This window comes from Pimephales promelas, chromosome 15 (genome assembly GCF_988280905.1).
Source record: "Pimephales promelas chromosome 15, fPimPro1.hap1.1, whole genome shotgun sequence".
Classification (NCBI taxonomy): Eukaryota; Metazoa; Chordata; class Actinopteri; order Cypriniformes; family Leuciscidae; genus Pimephales; species Pimephales promelas.
Genome location: NC_142783.1, coordinates 22,467,284 through 22,485,501, shown reverse-complemented (window position 1 = coordinate 22,485,501; position 18,218 = coordinate 22,467,284). Strand labels below are relative to the sequence as shown.

General features: G+C 36.4%; 1 protein-coding gene across 3 annotated transcripts in view; it reads right to left on the bottom strand.

The window, feature by feature from the left end:
- The window catches only part of kcnh1a (potassium voltage-gated channel, subfamily H (eag-related), member 1a), a 50,033-nt gene that overhangs the window by 15,479 nt on the left and 16,336 nt on the right, over positions 1–18,218 (bottom strand). For all 3 annotated transcript variants that reach the window (XM_039693568.2, XM_039693628.2, XM_039693789.2), the window contains 3 exons: positions 6,189–6,388; positions 4,389–4,641; positions 868–1,064 (listed from right to left, as the gene is read on the bottom strand). In XM_039693568.2, coding sequence (XP_039549502.1) covers positions 868–1,064; positions 4,389–4,641; positions 6,189–6,388 — 650 coding nt within the window. The remainder of the gene's footprint in view (positions 1–867; positions 1,065–4,388; positions 4,642–6,188; positions 6,389–18,218) is intronic.

Below are 18,218 nucleotides of genomic sequence, written 5' to 3'. Positions count from 1 at the left end.
TAGAAAAAAACTGATGTCCTTTAATCCCTTAATCCTCCTCAGTCATTTCTGGCAATTTAACAAGTCAGTTTAGAGTTGTTTGTGTTTCTGATCAGAATTTTTCTCTATTTTTCTGTCAAAGACAAAGCATTAGTTTCTACACTAATACTAGTGTTGAGATTAATGCTTTGGTCTGTCGTCTCCAACATGGGTTTGTTTGGCAGTAGTAGCTACGTAAGCATGGCGTCATCTTCTCTTTTTCCCCTTTTAAGACCATTGGCAACCAGCATTAAGTTGCAATACTACCACTTACTATGTTGGAGTATCAGCCAGTTGGTGCTGAATTATTTGCAGTATTATAATATGTAGTATCAACTCAATATCAACATGAAATGAATTATTGGCAATTGGTTATTCACAATATTATTGTATATGTAGTATTAGGTCAATATTAATATATATATTTTAGCTCTTTATTGTGACACCCATAAATGTACAAAAAAAATGTAGGAACTTTTATAATTTACACGAGGAGGAGGGATACATTTACATCTATATGGTGATTAACCTACACAGAATAGATAGTGTAGCTATAAACTGCTTAAATCATCTGGATTTACTCTTATTTACTAAATAGAAAGTGTCTGTCACTGTAGTAAGTGATTATATAAATAGCTTTAGAGATCTGTATTTATATTTTCCCATGAGTTTAGCGTGCTACAATCTACTTCCAGCTGTGCTCATGCGGTGTGTGCAGTGAAGTTTGAATGCAGTAACCTGTAATGTGGGTCCCGAGAAATTCTGCTTGCAGATGTGGTCTGACATGGGCCAGTAGACATTGGAAAAAGTACTGGGAGGGAAAGAGAATGGTAGACAGCATTCACTTACCCGTTTGCGCAGGTTGTACGTAAGCAGGAGATTTCGTGAGAAGTGGTTGGAGAAGGCGGTGTAGAACTCCAGGACTTTCTGAAGCGCGTCCCGTTTGATCACGTGCAGGTCACAGTATGTTAGCGCTCTCACATTTGCGCACGCCTGAGCTAGAGTCACCTCCTTCCAGAACACATCCCCAAACACATCACCTTTACCTGCAGAGATATACAGACACTTTCTTACACACATATACAGGCCTGGTCTGCGTTTCTCGTTGATGTTAGAGACCATTGGCGGCAATGGTTAGGCCTATACTGAGGCTTACGATGCTTTTGGGAAACACAGACCTGATTAATACATTTATAGAGGACTGTGGCTGTATAAATAACTGCCAGATTGATACTGTGTTTATTCCAAGTAATAAAGAGGTAATAATATATTATTGTACATGGACCTCTTTATTTAAACTGAATAGCAAAAAAATCACATTTTTTAATCAGTGTATTTGTTCTGTTGTCCTAGTTTATTGTACTTTTATTGTTTATTGTACCTGGCTTATTGTACAATAGCATTCAAATGTTCAGCGTCAGTAAAGTTTTTTTTTATAAGGAGGGTTGGTTGCCAGTAAAAAAAAAAATTATAATTTTAAAAAAGATTTTCTGTTTTTTTTTTTTTACAAATCTATCACATAAATAAATTACATTTTATAGATAACAGTTATTTTGCAATATTTTTTCACAATATTACTGTTTTACTGTATTTTAATCCAATAAATGTAGCCTAAATGTTGCACAAGAAACCTCTTTCAAAAACATTAGAAAATCAAACACAAACCTTTGAAAGGTAGTGTATTATGACTTGTTTTCAGTAAATATCTTGATTTTTATGTTGTTTCAAGGCATTTCACCTAAACTTGTTTACTTTTTTTCTATCAATAATTTTTTTGCAGCAAAAAAGAGAAAATACTGCAAATGGTCTTTTTGATTTTTTTCTTTCCTCATATTCTGTCTTAGATCAGATCATGTTTTCTGGGTTTTTTTGCGTGTGTAATTCAACTTATGTGAAACGCCACCAACACGTCAGATCAGAAGATTTAAGCAGTCGAAAGCACTGGTAAATTCTCATTCACAACAATATCATGGCAAGGCAGCATTCTTTTACACACGCAAACACGCTTTATGATGATTGGTCAACCCATAGTGGTACATATCATGAGCATGTCTGACAGAGGAGAAATGATGATGAGACACATTCCCTCATTTCATAACTGAAATGAACAAATGCACAAAAGTCTTGTCCATCCATCTCTGTCTACTCACATCTAGGTTAAGTTGGAGTTACAGAGCCAAAATGTCCACTCAGATAAATTATTTACGGTTGTCTTAGTAAATGTTCTAGGATACAGATTCCTTCCTGCTAGCAGAGAGAGAGATCTAGAGTGTCACATTTGGTTTCAAAACATCAAGAATCAATGGACATCTATTTGACATCTATGATGCATCTTGATACACTAAATTTATATTTTAAATGTCACTTTTTATTTATCAAAGATTTAAAAAAAAAAATATTATGGTAAAAATAATTAATGATGCTGAAAATTCAGCTTTGCTATCACAGGAATACATCATATTTTAAAATATATTATAATACAAAAAGGTTATTTTAAATGTGTAAAAATATAATTATTATTAAATAGTTTTATAATCTTGGTGAGTATAAGAGACTTCTTTCAAAAACGTAAAAAAAAATACTGATCCCAAACTTTTGAATGCCAGTATATAAGAGTTTGTGTATAATTACTTAAATCATATGTTGTTCTCCACAGAAGTAAGAAATACAGGTTTGGAATGACATAGGCGTAAATAAATAAAAAAGGCATGGTAGGATTTTCTTTTTTGGGTAAAATGTCCCTTTCATATATTTATCATATTCATATATTTATGACATCAGAAAATTGTAGATGTTTGGAATGAATCATATGTTGCAGCAAACCACTATGGGTTGAGAATTGTTGCATTATTCACAAATAAATAGATTAAGCTCCACAAATACATGTAAAGAGTTTAAAAAAAATAATATAAAACTCACAAATAAATAAAATGAGATGTGAGAAATGTGTCTTGGCTTGATACACAGTCTAATGGTCTAACTCTTACGAAATCCAAATTTTAAACATATTTTACTGTAGCAATATTATGGATCTTTGCCTTTCACTTCACATTTGAGCCAATGCAGATGATTCATTGATACAACCAAACGTGATTGGTTGTAGCGAACGTTCTATGATTGGTCAGCTCAATGTGGCCATTATCTGATTGGCTTGAGGAAACGGTGGGTGGAGTCCACTTACTTGTGTATTTGTCTGCACCTCGACACTAGAAGTGTTTCAAAATCCACAAATGCAGAAAGGGGATTTACAAATGAACAGGGACCGATTCACAAATGCGTGAGGAGATTTACAAATGCACAGAAAGCGGTTCATAAATAAATTCCAGGCAGAGTTGTGTTTCTGGAAAAAAAAACATTTGTAATAATATATTTTTATTCGCAAATCTCATTTATTTTTGAGTTTTGTATTTTTTATGAAACTCTTTACATTTATTTGTGGATCATAATCTATTTATTTGGAATAATGCAACAATTCGCACCCTATAAACCACACACCTACAAACCTAAATTTATCACTGACTGTTTACTTGACAAATTACTGGAATAATAATAAAAAATTGAGAAGAAAAGTATATATATATATATATATATATATATATATATATATATATATATATATATATATATATACATACATTAATATTAGTATTTTTTGGATAATGACTACTCAATTTCTATTTATTTTTTGTCATTTTATTGAATGAATGAAATAATATGGAGCAAATGTGAGAAGTTTACAGTGTTTATAGAAAGGTTTATAGGTATAAGCAATCCTGTAAAAACACAGGCATTTAAAGTTTATAGTGCAATAAATCCTCACAGTTCATTGTGCGGCAAAGAAAATGTTTAGACATAAGAAGTCTACAGCAAGAAAGCTGGAATGCTTTCAACTCAATTACTGGCAGACAAGGATGAACTGATACTTATAGAGGATCTTAAAAACATACTTTAGCGAATAAATTCGCTAAAGTACTTTTTAAATAAATTTTTAATGTTATTTTTTATCATCACCATAGGCCATATTTTGTATTATTTAACACACAATATACTCACAGTTGAAACTTTTTTCCTCTTCATTTGATTTTATTATGTTCTATGAATGTTGAAGGTGAACATAAACACCTTGATCAAACAGGAATACAGGGTGCAGGATGTGGGGAGACACTAAAGGGAGAGGGATGGCACAGTGTGGTGGAGATATACGATCACATAGAAGCTCCGTGGATGCAAATAATCTTCCCATAGGAAACTAAACCCAGGACAGAAGGATGATGTCATGATGTGCAAAGTGCTAAAGATAATTAATGCGCCTTTGCTAAAAATATATCAAGGAAAATAATCAAATCCATACCTAGTCAATATTCTCTTACCCAGAATGGCGACCACCTCGTCATCTTGGATGACCTCCAGTGACCCTGACACCACAAAACATAGGCTGTCCACGCTCTCGCCCGCGTGGTAAATAAGATCGCCTGGAGCGCAGTGGATGGTCTGGAACTCCATGGCCAGGGCCCGCAAACAGCCGTCACTGGCCAGACGGAAAGCAGGATGTTCTTTAAAAACCTTCCGGTTCAGGTGTACGCATATATCAGCACGCATGTCTTTAGGACAGATCTGCAAAACCTGTAATAAGAGAGAGAAATATAAGACTTCAGTGGTTATTCAGCTACAACTTAAAAACTAACTTAGACTTGGGACCTAGTTGATTATAAAACCCTGACTGTGATGTTCCTGCAACGCACTCTGAAACCCTCTACCTCCCCCAGCTCCACCTGTTTAGATCTGCTATGAGATTCATGTATGCCTATTCATGCAGCAGCAACTTTTCTAACACGCCCACAGCAGCATGTCCATACTTTCTCTGTAGCAGTAGAGTGTGCAGCAGATTAATGGTGCCTTCACGTGCTATGGAAAATAGGATATTTTCCACTTGTGAACTGGTATTTACCAGTGTGTTGCGTTCAAGTGCTTTTGTTGTTGTAATGTGGTAAAAAGATGGAGATCCAGACCTGTTATTTAGCTAAAACTACAGCAAGAAAATGATTTGTCAAAAATTTAAAAAGGTAAATAATGTGCTGTATATTTTCTAGATAATGAAAAGTATATAATTTTTTTACCATTCACGACGCTCGCGGTGCTCTCCGCCATTTTGAAAAGATCAAAGGTTATCTCATCAAAATATGCTACGAGTTGCCCAGTGGAAAATACCACATGAGGGGGTGTTCACATGCATTTTCCACGTCGGCTTTTGGTATTTACTGTACCATAATTACCATAGCACATGAACGCACCAATAGTCCACCAAGACCAAGTAAACTAACATTTTCAAATCCATTTACATGCTAAAACAAGTATGAGAGTTGTTGATTGAAATGAATACATACATGGAAGATAAATCTTTTTTCTTGTTTTATTATTTTTACAATGATTGTTAGAATTTTTCCATTTTTATAAGCCCAGTTATCAAGTTACAGGAAGTTCAACTTCCAGCTGTTTTTGAATGCATTGCTCTGATGGCAGAAATATCCCTTATTCAGGAGTTTTTGCACCGCCTATGGGTATGATTAAATGCATCCATTTCTCTATTGTTTTATAGCAATACTGTCATGCCAATGAAGAATACTGTGAGGCTGACATAGAGAGACAGAGGTACAAGACGAGTGCCGGTGTGCATGTGTGCATCTGAGCGCATTAGCATGTGATATGTCCCTGAGCTGCCATTCCCAGCAGCACCTCACTTTTCCAGAGCATCTCCCTTTCTGCGTGTGGTTGTCACTGAGACATGGAGGCTGGCTCTGGGGAGGACAGTGCAAGTCTGTGTGTGATGAGACGGCTAAATCACGAGAAAGAGAGAGAAGGAGACAGTGTGAGCATTCCGACAATGTCCACCCAACGGGGACTTCATATCCACAGAGTCATGCTGTTCCCCTCCTGTGGTTTGAGTAGAAACGACAGGACGAGTCTAAACACACAGCGTGAAAAAGCATCTTGCTAAAGAATCACACTGATGTTTAAAAATACTTAGCCAGACACACACACACACAAGACAGAGCAGAAGCGAATAACACATACACACACACACACATTAGACAGGATGGTGGCTGCTGCATGTCCCGAGGTGTCCCGAGTTGCATGCTGGCCAATTGAAGTTGAGCATACAGGGTGTTCACCTTTTCAGTGTCAATACCGTGGGACATGGACCAGGTGGATGCGATATAATCCATAACTCTCTCGCTCAGGCCTTTGGGCACCTGGTACAGCTTGAGGAAGTCCCGCACGCTGTTAAGCATCTCGTGATATCGGTTAGTGTTGGCGTACATCTGCTGGAAGATAGTCGTCACATTACCGAAGATGGTGGCGTAGAGGAGAGCTATAAGAAAGGGAGAAATAAACTTTTTGGATTAAGGGACAGCACAGAGGAGGCACAGAATAAATAAAATTCTAATTATATACACACAGTGGTTTTCAAAAGTCAAAGTCCACATTAAATATTAAAAATATTTACAGTATTTTTTTAATCATTTATAATTTATTTATAGATATAGAAAAAATGTATTGCAAAAAAGAAAATCAAAAGAAGCCTCTAATAACTTTTCTTATTCATTTATTTAGATGGAAAAGATTTGATATATAGCCTTTAATATAGATATTAATATGTAGTTCATATTTGTATTCAGCAAGAACGCATCAAATAGATCAAAAGTGATAGAGGCTGTTTTAAATAAAATTGAGTTCATTGAACTTTCTATTTATCAAAGAATCTTGAAAATGCATTCACGGTTTCCAGTAAAATATTAAGCAGCACAGTTGTTTTAAAATAATGAGAAAGGTTTTGGAAACACCACATTTCTTAAGGATTTTCCAGTCAACACTGTTGACTGAAGTAATGGCTGGTGAAAAAACAGCTTTAAAATATATTAAACAATGTTTATAAATTGGAATTATATGTCACAATATTACTGTATTACTGAATTTTGTTCAAATAAATGCAGTCTTTGTCAGCATAAGAGACTTAATGACCCCAAACTTTTGAAAGGTAGAGAGAAAGAGAGTGCGTGTGTGTGTGTGTGTGTTCTGACATGCAAAAAAGCTACATGGAAAAAAATGTTGCAAAAGTTACCAGTTTCAGAAAAGTGGGAGACAGAAATGATGATGATAAGTGACAGAGTGAATTGTAAATGAGTAAAAGCACAGGACAGAAAGGAGAAAATTCAATAAAGGCGAGTGATTGTCTCTTTTAAACTGAATTAGTCGGCCTGTAATGGCTCTGCACACAGAAGAAAATCTAATTACGCATGTAGGGACTCTTAGGTGTGTGTGTGTGCATGAGTATGAATCCCCTCCTAAATACCTTTAGATGTGAATTATAAGCTGCCATTACTCTACAATCATGTCTTATGAACTCAGGAAACACAGCCCTGTTATATTAAAGGTAGTTCACATATAAATAAAAATTCTGTTATCATTTACCCATCCTCATGTCATTCCACCATACCTGTATCCTGTTTTTTTTATGAATATTTTGTGCAGCACTTTCTGTGCAATAACAGTTTGGAGAGACCATTCATGCTATGCCAAATCTTTTGAAGTAACTTCTTACAGTTTTGTATGAGAAACAGAAAGAAATTGAAACAATTTTTTTTTTTGAAGTCTGATAATCTTCCCCTCCAGTGAGCTATTAACTGAAGAGCTGGATCAGTCTGACGCATGAATGAGTCGTTCTGTCTAATTTGTGATATTGAATCAACTGGCTCAATTCATTCATGTATCAGACCAATTCGGTTCTCAGGTTCAGCTCACTGACTCGATCTGCATTATTGACCACTTTTTATAGTGTGTTTTTGTTGTTTTGTTAGAAATATCTTTGTGAAGATTTCTCAAAATACTCCTTTTGTGTTCCACAGCAACATGAAAATGACAACAGCATACAGGTTATGAATGACATGAGGGTGAGTAAACGATGACAGAATTTTTACATTTTTGGGTGAACTTCCTTGAATCAGAAAAGCTGAAATTAGAGCAAACAATCAGGCCCGGTTCCCCAAAATGTTTGTATCGCTAAGTAGTTCTTAACCTATTCCTTAACCTCTCTCCTAACTTTATGGCACGATTCCCAACACGTTCGTACGCTAAGTATATCTTCTGTAAGTCACACTTTCATAAGGTTGGTCTGGACCATTCATAAGCTCTCTCTTAGCAATGTTTGAGCTCAAGACTCTAGTCGCAGCCACTTTAGAAATCAGCGCAGTACAAGTCAAACTATGGTATGTTGACAATGTTGTGGCTCAACAATGATTTTATGTTATGGATATTTTAAGACTAATAATAAAATATGTTCGCAATTGATACAGGCCTATTTATGAAGTTGACAATTTGGTATCAGAACTAATATGGTGGTAATTAGCTTTACATATAATTTATTCAGAGCTGTGAAATTCTTAATAAATAAAAGTTGTTGTTTTTTTAAAAAATATCTGTCCTTGAAGTAATCCAAAAGTAATCAGTTACATTACTTTCATATTGTGGTACTTGGATTACTTTACTGAATCCTTTTTTTAAGAAGGAAATTGTAAATGTAACGGAATACATTTTTAAAGTAACCCTCCCAAGCCTGTTTATGAGACAACGCTTCACTGCGGCGCCATTGATGGAAATTTCCAGCTTTCCATGTCTCCGCTGTTGTACGGTAGGGCACTCTTGATCATCGTTCTGAATCCAATCTAGACATCTATTGCAGATGTTGAAAAAAGTTCAATTGTTTTTAGTATTGTCAACTACCCAGCTGCAGTTTTCTGGGACCCTTGTATCTTGTATGTGTATGTGTGTGAAATCAGTGATGTACAGATATGCAGTGTGACAGTCTTTGCTGATCTGGGGACAGATTTGGCTCCAAGCTGACAAGAACGAGGAACAGAGCTGACAGCGACTTTCCTACTGAAAACATGAGCACACTCTAGATTGTCTGACACGACACATAGGACACAGACACGTCCAGATGTATCAATGCGTGAGGTCACAGGGTGGGCATTTGTTCACCCTGCAGTCTAAAAGTTCAACTTTTAACTGCTTTCACGGTTCAAGATGAACTGTCCTGTCAAATCACACGCACGCATTGTTTTTTTCATTGCAGAGATAGATGAATGTTCATTAACAAATGAACAAATAAGTGAGCCAGGCAGCTTATTACACACCCTCTCTTTACATTAACTGATGTACGCTCTTTAATCGTGTGAGTGAGATAGAGAAAGTGATTTGATCTTTGAGATTGCATGGATTGTCTAGGCAGCTCTTGACTGAATGCTCTGACCTGAACGCATGGATATATTTCATATCTGAAGTTTTTTAAATGTGCTATCAAGTTTATATCTATAATTTATTGAATCAATTGTATATTTACGCACAGTACAAATGTCCCTTTAAAGTTTTCAGTGCAGAGAGAAAAATGAATGTCTTTTTTACTGTCTATTTTCTTGAGCAGCTCTCATGACAGTGTAAGGCCCATCCAATCGGCTCAACGTTTCTTTTCAGCGTGGCAAAGTAGTTTAATTTCAATTCAACTTTTATCTGACTCCATTTTATTACAACCTCAAATGCCAAATGGCTATTCATCATTTATTTAATAGTTTAGCAACACATTTACTCTTATTGTATTCGCTCTTTTTCGGGTGCCAAACTAGCACAGGGTCCTCACACCGGCTGTTCATTTTTATGCGGGCCCATGATCACAAACTCACCAGTCTTGGTCACTAGACAGTGGTAATTGGCTGTTTAGAAGGCAGCCTTCACGCTTGCTCTATCTCAAATATTTAGCTTAGTAAAGCAACACTAGCTGTAGTCAGAGGTCATAACCACTACTGGATATTAGCAGACCAGATATAGGCAGACCAATGGTACGTCCCCGATAGCAGCTTTGATTTGGTCATGCCATGGTTTCCCACATTCACTGGAGTAGCATTACATTAAACAGAGTTAAGTAAGGCTCATCCTATTTAGGTTGGTCGATCGACAGTTTGTTTTCCTAAATGGAAATTCCCTTTTTAGCCTTTACAGTCTTAGTACACTTGAACTAGTGGCAAGTGTTAGCCGGATCTCTAAAACTGCAGTTGATGTGCCCTAAGCTCCACCCAAAACTGGACTTTAGTCTGTTACTAACCTACAACGATGTACTAACAACTTTGTATTCATTGTATTCTGGTGGAAACAATTCCTCTTGCCACTTCACTAACGCTAGTTAGCAAGAGTTGTTAGCTTGTTTTGTAACAATGACTGGAGAAAATCAGATTTTTTTCTTAATGTGTAAGGACACTCATTGTCCAGCATCGCAATTGGTTATTTGCAAAAGTCAATTTCAGAAACAGAAACCCGTACACGCTCACTCACTAGATGTTCTCTCAGTAGATTCGAAGTTCTGCCAAGCCAGTGCCACCAGGTTCTTCAAAAAGTCTTGTCACAATCAATCCCAACATAGTATAAAATCACAGATGATTAACAAATAATCACAATAATTTAGAAAACTTAATGCAATATAATTACAGTAATAAACAGGAGCCTGTACTCCGTCGATTCTTGCACCCAACAACACAACAAGATGACATTTTAAGCTCCTTATCGTATCCGAATCTGTGCTGGTTTGTATTGGCTGCCTGAAGTTTTCCCCTTGTTTTGCCTCAAGCTAACACCGTTGTGATGTCAGCGCAAAAAAGGTCTATTGACTGAACGTCACCGGTTTCCAAAAAAAAAAAAAAAAAATCATGTTTTTGTTGTTTGTTGTTTTGACAATACCAGTATTGCTTTGAAAAACGTGCACTTTGAAACCTAATTTCAGAAGCTTATTTAAAAAATAGAATAAAAAATGAACAAAAAGTTTTCTTTTTGTGTGTGTGTGTAAACTGCCTCTAAAACTATATGACTGACGCGTTAAAATTCTTCAATCCACTTTCTGTCTCCCCTCTCTTTCACACTCTCATTTTTAGTTCCCCTTAGCACAGCTAAAGCTGAGGTTTCATGAATTTAACATATTTTCTAAAAATAGACACATTTGGGTTATTCCGTTCCTTCTGAAGTACACAACAGCTCAAACTAGGAAACGGCATGTGATTTAGAGTGGAAACAATAAGGTACAGAACCACATTAATCTTCCTTGGCTTCATAAAGGAGATTTAAATCCATCAAACAATCTGTGTTTGTTCTCGTGTACTTTCTGTGTGCTCAGTTTAAAACATGGCAGCATTAGAAGAAGAGTAAAAATCAGCTCTAAACCCTAGGGGATTCTGTACTGTAAAGCAGAACTCGTTAGTGGAAACGTCTATTTTTCTCAAAGTTTTGCAGCTCTGATGTTTTTACACCTGCTCTGTTCATTAGAAAAGTGCAGCGGCAATTGTCTTTGCGTGACACACAACAGTTTTGGTAAAAGATGAAACATCTCGTTTGTCTGCTTGAGCTGAGCCACTGAGAGAGAGGGGTAATGGTAGAGTGAAGAAAAACATGGGGTGGAGGAGATAAGCCTGTGTTAGTGTAATTTGATTAGAGCAGGTGATTAATTGTACTGCCAGCATTATACTTGGGCTCTTCACTCCATCTCTCCCCCTCTCTTTCTCTTTATTACCCATTTACTTTGACTACACAATAGTGTAGCCTTATTCAAATCAATTTAAATAGTAAATATCTAATACTGACAGTAACAATCAATAAAATTTATATTCAAGTAAATCATATCAAAATCTCAAATTTATGATCTCTCAAATTAAGATTTCTAAATTTCTAAAGAAAATGCCAATTCTTGAATAACAGCAATTGAGTAGTGTTAAAGTTTTAGGGTAAGTTTTAGTTCAGAGGGCTCTGTAGAAAATTAAACGCTGTCAACAGTCCCGACATGTTGGTGGCAAGTCGATTCTTACATTTTAAAAATGTAACGATACAAGCCTTTCTGCAGTCCGGTCAATCCCTCGGATAGGCAGCTACTTTCATATTGGAGTAACTGTTTCATTATATATTTTTCTTTAAAGCTAATATATTATATATTAATTATTAATTGTCATTAATTTAATATTTTTATTATTAAACTCTAATGGTACCGAAACTGGTACAGAGAACAAATTTTACTTTGTATTATTGGTAATGTTACAACACTAGATACTGAAAATCCACAGAAGAATACTACTGACCGTCATGGGGAAATCTCAGAGTCAAAATAAGATACACCGGTGTGTCGTCGGATCTTTTTACTATTTTGATTCATTTTACTCTAATTCATTTGATAACTGTATCATTTATCTCCTTTAATTTCTTTTATAACTGCTTTTACTTTGTCTATTTTCTATGCAAAGCTCGAATTGCTATAGTGTGATTATTATAATTCCTTTCTATCATGCAAAGCTTTTGAATAACTGTTTGAATTCTCATTGCTTTTATTTTTTGATTATTTCCTCTCTATGTAAAGCACTTTTAATTGCCATAGAGTATGAAATGTGCTATAAATAAACTTGCCTTGCCTAGATACATCATTCCATGGGTCATGACAACCAGCACAAGTCATATTTTCAGCCAGCTGCACACAATCATCAATACTAATGCAGCACTGTTTTTACAATGTAGGTCAGCTACATACGATAAGATAGAAACAGGTAATAGAAAAGACAGTTCACAATTGCATCTGCATTTTATGTTAAAAAACTTTAAAATTCAGCTTTAATATTCATCTATTCCTCAATGATTCAAACATATCAACCCATTCATTACTAATTCAATCAATGAAATCATCTCACCAATGAAACCCAAGAATTCTGGCCTAATACCGCAATTCAGATCTCTCTCGCCTTCTAATCAGCATCCTTACCATGACTGATGACATAATTTAATCTGTTTGTTGAGAAGTACCAATTATCCTCATTAGGTACTGAACTCATTAATTAGAGCCACAGCCCTGTGTTTTTGTACCGGATTGTTTATTTATGCTGGTTTATTGTGCTGTTTATTAACTGGTGTGCACCAGTTGAGTACACTGGTCTCTACTGACCCGCCATCTGCGGTTATAGTGGTAATTATTGTCTTTTTTGAATTTCTTAATAAGTGTTTTCTATCAAATGTTGTATAATATGTATGTAGGCTATGTATGTATACTATCTTTGTTGGCAACATTATTGTGTGTTAACTATTGAGGTTCTATAGGGCTTTTCACACTTGAAATAGTTAATCCTGGGTCATTGTAAACCCCCGGTAAACGGAATCCTGGGTTATGTTGCTTCACATTTCACATTGCTCATGATTTACCCGGTTACCTCGATGTGGTGACAAATCAGGTCCTCCTCAAAATAAAATCTGAATGGACTTTTCAGACTGTGAAGGTCAGAATGAAACACTATCTCTTCGTTTTCAGCCACTATTTGACATTTTTCCCTTTGAACGCTGAAACTACTGATTATACAACGTGCTGTTTCTGTGATTGTCCAAAGCACGTGAATATCAGGGAACGCTATTAGTTGTTGGTTGCTAAGCATTTAGTTGTAACATTCTAACATTGCGTCCTTTACCCAGGATTAAAAGTGGTATCTGAAAGCCCTTATGTTTGTGCTCTTTTTTTTATGTCTGCGAATGAGCGAGTGGTAACAGACAGAGAGAAAGAAAGACAGAGTGGAAGAGGGGAAGAAAGTGTATCTGATCAGATGAAACGGGTCCTTGTCAAAAGATTCCCTTTGGCCGTGACTCTATTACAGGAACATGTGACAGAATATTTAATATCTTGACATCTCTGCTTCCAATTGAACTTGCATCATTGCCTACAAAGCTGGGCCACGTGATGGCAGGGAGCTCTTTCCGTTTCACATTTGCAAACACTGTAAATCCGTATCATTGTCAGCTGAAAGGTTAGGATGCTGGGGAATTTGGCCAATTTAAATTGATTAAGCACCAAATCTACTGGAAAACAGGCTCACATTCACTTAGGCAATAAAGAACGGATAAGCCGTTCAGGCTCATTTTAGCTTCCCATTTCTGGCGGACACGTTCTGTTCACTCTGATGGTGATGGTGTCAGAGGATCAGGTTCATCAAATAATCTGGCCAATTGTATCAGCTCATAACTCTCAAAGTCACTCATCTGGCTGAAGTTTGAAGTGTTTTTCTTCTTCTTCATTTAGTTTTAGATTTAAATGGAACCTATTATAATGCAAAATCCACTTTCACATGGTGTTTGAACATAAATGTATAGGCAGTGTGTGTACTCAACCACCCTATAATAGTAAAAATACACCCACTCCTCTTTTTATTAATCCCCATAAATTATAAGCATTGTCTCAAAACAAGCCTTTTGCGGTGGCTTTTGTGACATCACACATACTAGGCCCTGGCCACGGCCACCTAAATAGATCACCTAAATGAGAGTTGTCTTTATAACTCATTTTAATCATCCATATAGTGAACAGCTGTAGAAGTGTATGCTAGATGTGGCAGTATTTGCATTAGTTGTTATTTGGTCAGCCACTGATGGTTAGAAATCTTGGACAGCTTGTGAAATTGATACAATGAAAATTATTCATATTGTAGTGCACATTTATATTTTAAGTTTAGTTTTATTGTATTTTTCTGTGCCAGTTTTCATCTTCATATATTGTTCGGGTGAATCAGAAACCTTGTCACTTTTCCGTGTCAGATGGATTGAATTTTCCAAATAAAATATCTCATTTGAACACTTGAATCAGTCAACAATAATGAAAGCTCCATCAGATCACACTGCAGTGAGAACATAGGATCTGAATGTGCTAGAGAAATCTGTATCTTATTGGATTTCCATGACTTTGTCATAATGTTTTGATTTACATTTCACTTTTGACTTGGAAATGATCAAGCCGTCTGAAAAGACCTGATACTTTACATCACAGTCTATTTATCAAAACATTAAAAAACATCATGTTCAAGGATTTGTGCATAACCTAATCAATATTCATAAGCCTTTGCACTTTTGTGACATCACAACATGTGCACATGCATTCTAAAAACACGTGAGGAACATCAATGCCTGGTGCTAAAGAGAGAAAGTTAAGCAATCGATCAAACATGGCAAAACACAAATACTGTACAAAATACAAATACTGAATTTGCCTATGCGTGCCTTATGAATGCATATCTAATATGTATGAAGTCATTAGCTGACAAAAACTCCAGCAGGAGAATGATGAAAGCTGCTATGTGGTTTTCCCCATCTCACGTGTACATCAGCACATGCACAGGCGATCTTCAAAACACTATATGTGAAGAAAACAAGCCAGGCATGTATCTCTCTACCTGTTAGCCTGTCTCAGTCAGATTTACATTTTCAATCGGTCATTAAACTAGTGCCCCAAGCCATGGGTTGCCATGGAAACAAAACAGGCATTCCAGCACCTGCTGCCAGCTCTGTTCCCCGAGCAACCCATGAAATCAGCATCTGCACTTCTGTTTTTGTTTCAAAAGAAGAGACACGTTTCTCTCACAACTTCTCTAGACTGTGAAATAAAGCCCTTGAGAATGATGCAAAATGGTGCTCCAATCAAGTGTTTACTCTTCGTGCCATCACTATAAACATGATGAAACATCAGCAGGCTTTAGAAATCTGAAATGCGCTCATGGAACAAAATCATGTAAGTTTACATCACCTTGAAGCGTTTGAGAACAAACTGCTGTGATGCCGGTTGAACATTAAAGGAGCATTTCAACATTAATCTTTATTGAAAGTGGATCATATACTGTATGTAGTCGAAATGTAAAAGAATTTTTGAATTTGGTGCCCTTGACCGAGAAAAGACAGAAAATAACCGAAAGGCGCATTTGTATGTATTATGTAAGACAACAACTCCCACAATGCACCACATTGCACAGCTCCGCAAGCCACACCCACTAATCCGGAACAGCGCAAACAGAGAAATCACTCTTCCGTCTACAAGGCTAACGTTAGCTGTCACCAGAGTTTGAAATTCACTTCACACAAAATTTCTAGTTAGTTGGCTGTGGCGAGCAGGAAGATCGAGGGCGAGGGACGTAAGAGGACGGCGCAAAGCCGGTGGCGTGAGTGATAATGAAAGACAGAGACGCACCGGTCTCACATCTCTCACGGAGGAGCGAAAGCATAAAATGAGGAGTGACGATGGCAGATCGAGAGAGAAACAGGCCTGATTTTATGTTGCGTTTTGTTTCTGTTGTGAGTAACATTACAGCAGTCGTCAATAAGGGGCTGCTGGCTTATACTTTTGTTTTGTATTTGTTCTTTTTACTATTAAAATGTTTAAATGTTCGCCGGTTCCCGCCTCCTTCTTCCCACAACAACGAACCCTGTTAACGTTAAATTGGCAAACGTATTAGTGAATTACTCCTTGTTTGTATTTATTTCTATATGGTGAATTACTGCATGATACCTGGATGTTCAGTTAGGCAAAACTAGGATGGTTCACATCACAACACAAACGTCCGTGTGCTCGTCTGATTCAGAGATTTCGTTCAGGAGAAATTGCCGTTGTTGAAATTCTCTGCAGCTGACGGACTCTATCTGTGTTCGTAGTTCACAGCGAGAGCACATGCACAGCAGTCCGCCCAGCTCGAGCCGGTCCGGGCTCCTCGACCGTGACAGGCAGCCGCCTCCTGTTCCTCCATCAGCCATAGCTGCTCTTTACTATATTACGGCTCGTAAAGATAGCCACGAACATCGGATTCGAGCAGCAGAATTTCAAAATCCTCTTCTTCCATATCATGTTTAGTTTCTTCCATCATTATCATATTTCCTATCTCTACAGCGCTTGTTAGCTTAGCTTCCAAACAAGATGGCTGATATTGATTCAGTATCTACAAGTGAAGTCCCACCCACTGATCTGTAATAGGCCTGTAGGGTGAGTGGGTCCCACACCCTTGAACAATAATGAGCTAATGTTTGTAGTCTCTGCACTTTTTAATGAAATGTGACTTCCTGCTTATCATGACACAAAATTACGATTTCCCATCTCAGGGGAAAATAAGGGAATAAACCATGGCCATTCAAAATATGACTGGGTTTCTAAAGATACAAAGCTTAATGCGAATGGGTGAAGTGTCCCTTTAACACTGTTGTTAAACGAGCATAAAACATATAGGCTATTATGTAATGCAACATGAACTGATACTTAAGCTCAAAAGCTTCATATACTTACATTTAATATGTATTTTTTTATTTCCTTTATGTGTGATTATGTGATATGGGTTCATGTCACATTATTGTACAAAAGAGATGTCCATGATTAAGTCATTAACATTTTACAATCAATTTCCCAGAATATAAATAAATAGATTAAATAGATAAATAAATAAATAGAATAGAATAGAACAGAATTAAATGTTCTATGCATTCACTGATACAGAATAGGCCAATTCAGGCCAATATGAATGAATAAAAAAAACATACTATTTTGGCTAAATAAATAAATAAAACAGTAAAGACTTAAATCAGTTATCAGTTATTATTATTAAATCATTATTATAAATGCCATGAATGCCAAATGCCTATAAAGTGAATCTCAACATGTACAGTAATATTATGCATGAAATGTAGTGACAAATGGTATGAAAACATTATGAAAATGTTATTCATTTTGAGGTTTGCAAAATATTACATTTAACTGTGTTATTTGATAATTATTGTTTTTAGAGATAAGAAAATTAGATGATGTCCAAAGTAATCTAAAGGAGAAATGGGCATGGACAATTAAATATACAAATCAATGTAGAATAGGTCCTTTTCCTTTCATGTAACAAAACAGCCTCGTCCTACATTGTGTTGTTTATTAGTTTAAATATCTTTTGATTATTTAAATTTGTACATAAATTCTAGACCCCGTGCACCTCTTTCTATTTAGTTCCTGAACCTCGCTATGTTTGTTTGCTCAAAAAGCAGCAATGTTTACTCGGATAATCTCTCCTGAGGGAGTTTTACCATATAAATTACAGCGTACTGGCAGCTGGTCATGTTTAATAGCACATATAATGGAACTGAATCATTTTCCTCTGAGTGGTGAATCACAGCTCAATGGCAGGATGATCTAAGAGAGCCCCGCCGTGGATGACCCTACAGGCGTCGTCTATAGATTCAACACTCCATTATTTCTCTCATCTAACAAATCTTTGTTTGCTAACAGAACCAAATCAAAGGTAGCTGTCTTAGTCAGCAGAAGCAGTCACAAATCAATCCAAACCGATTTTAATTGG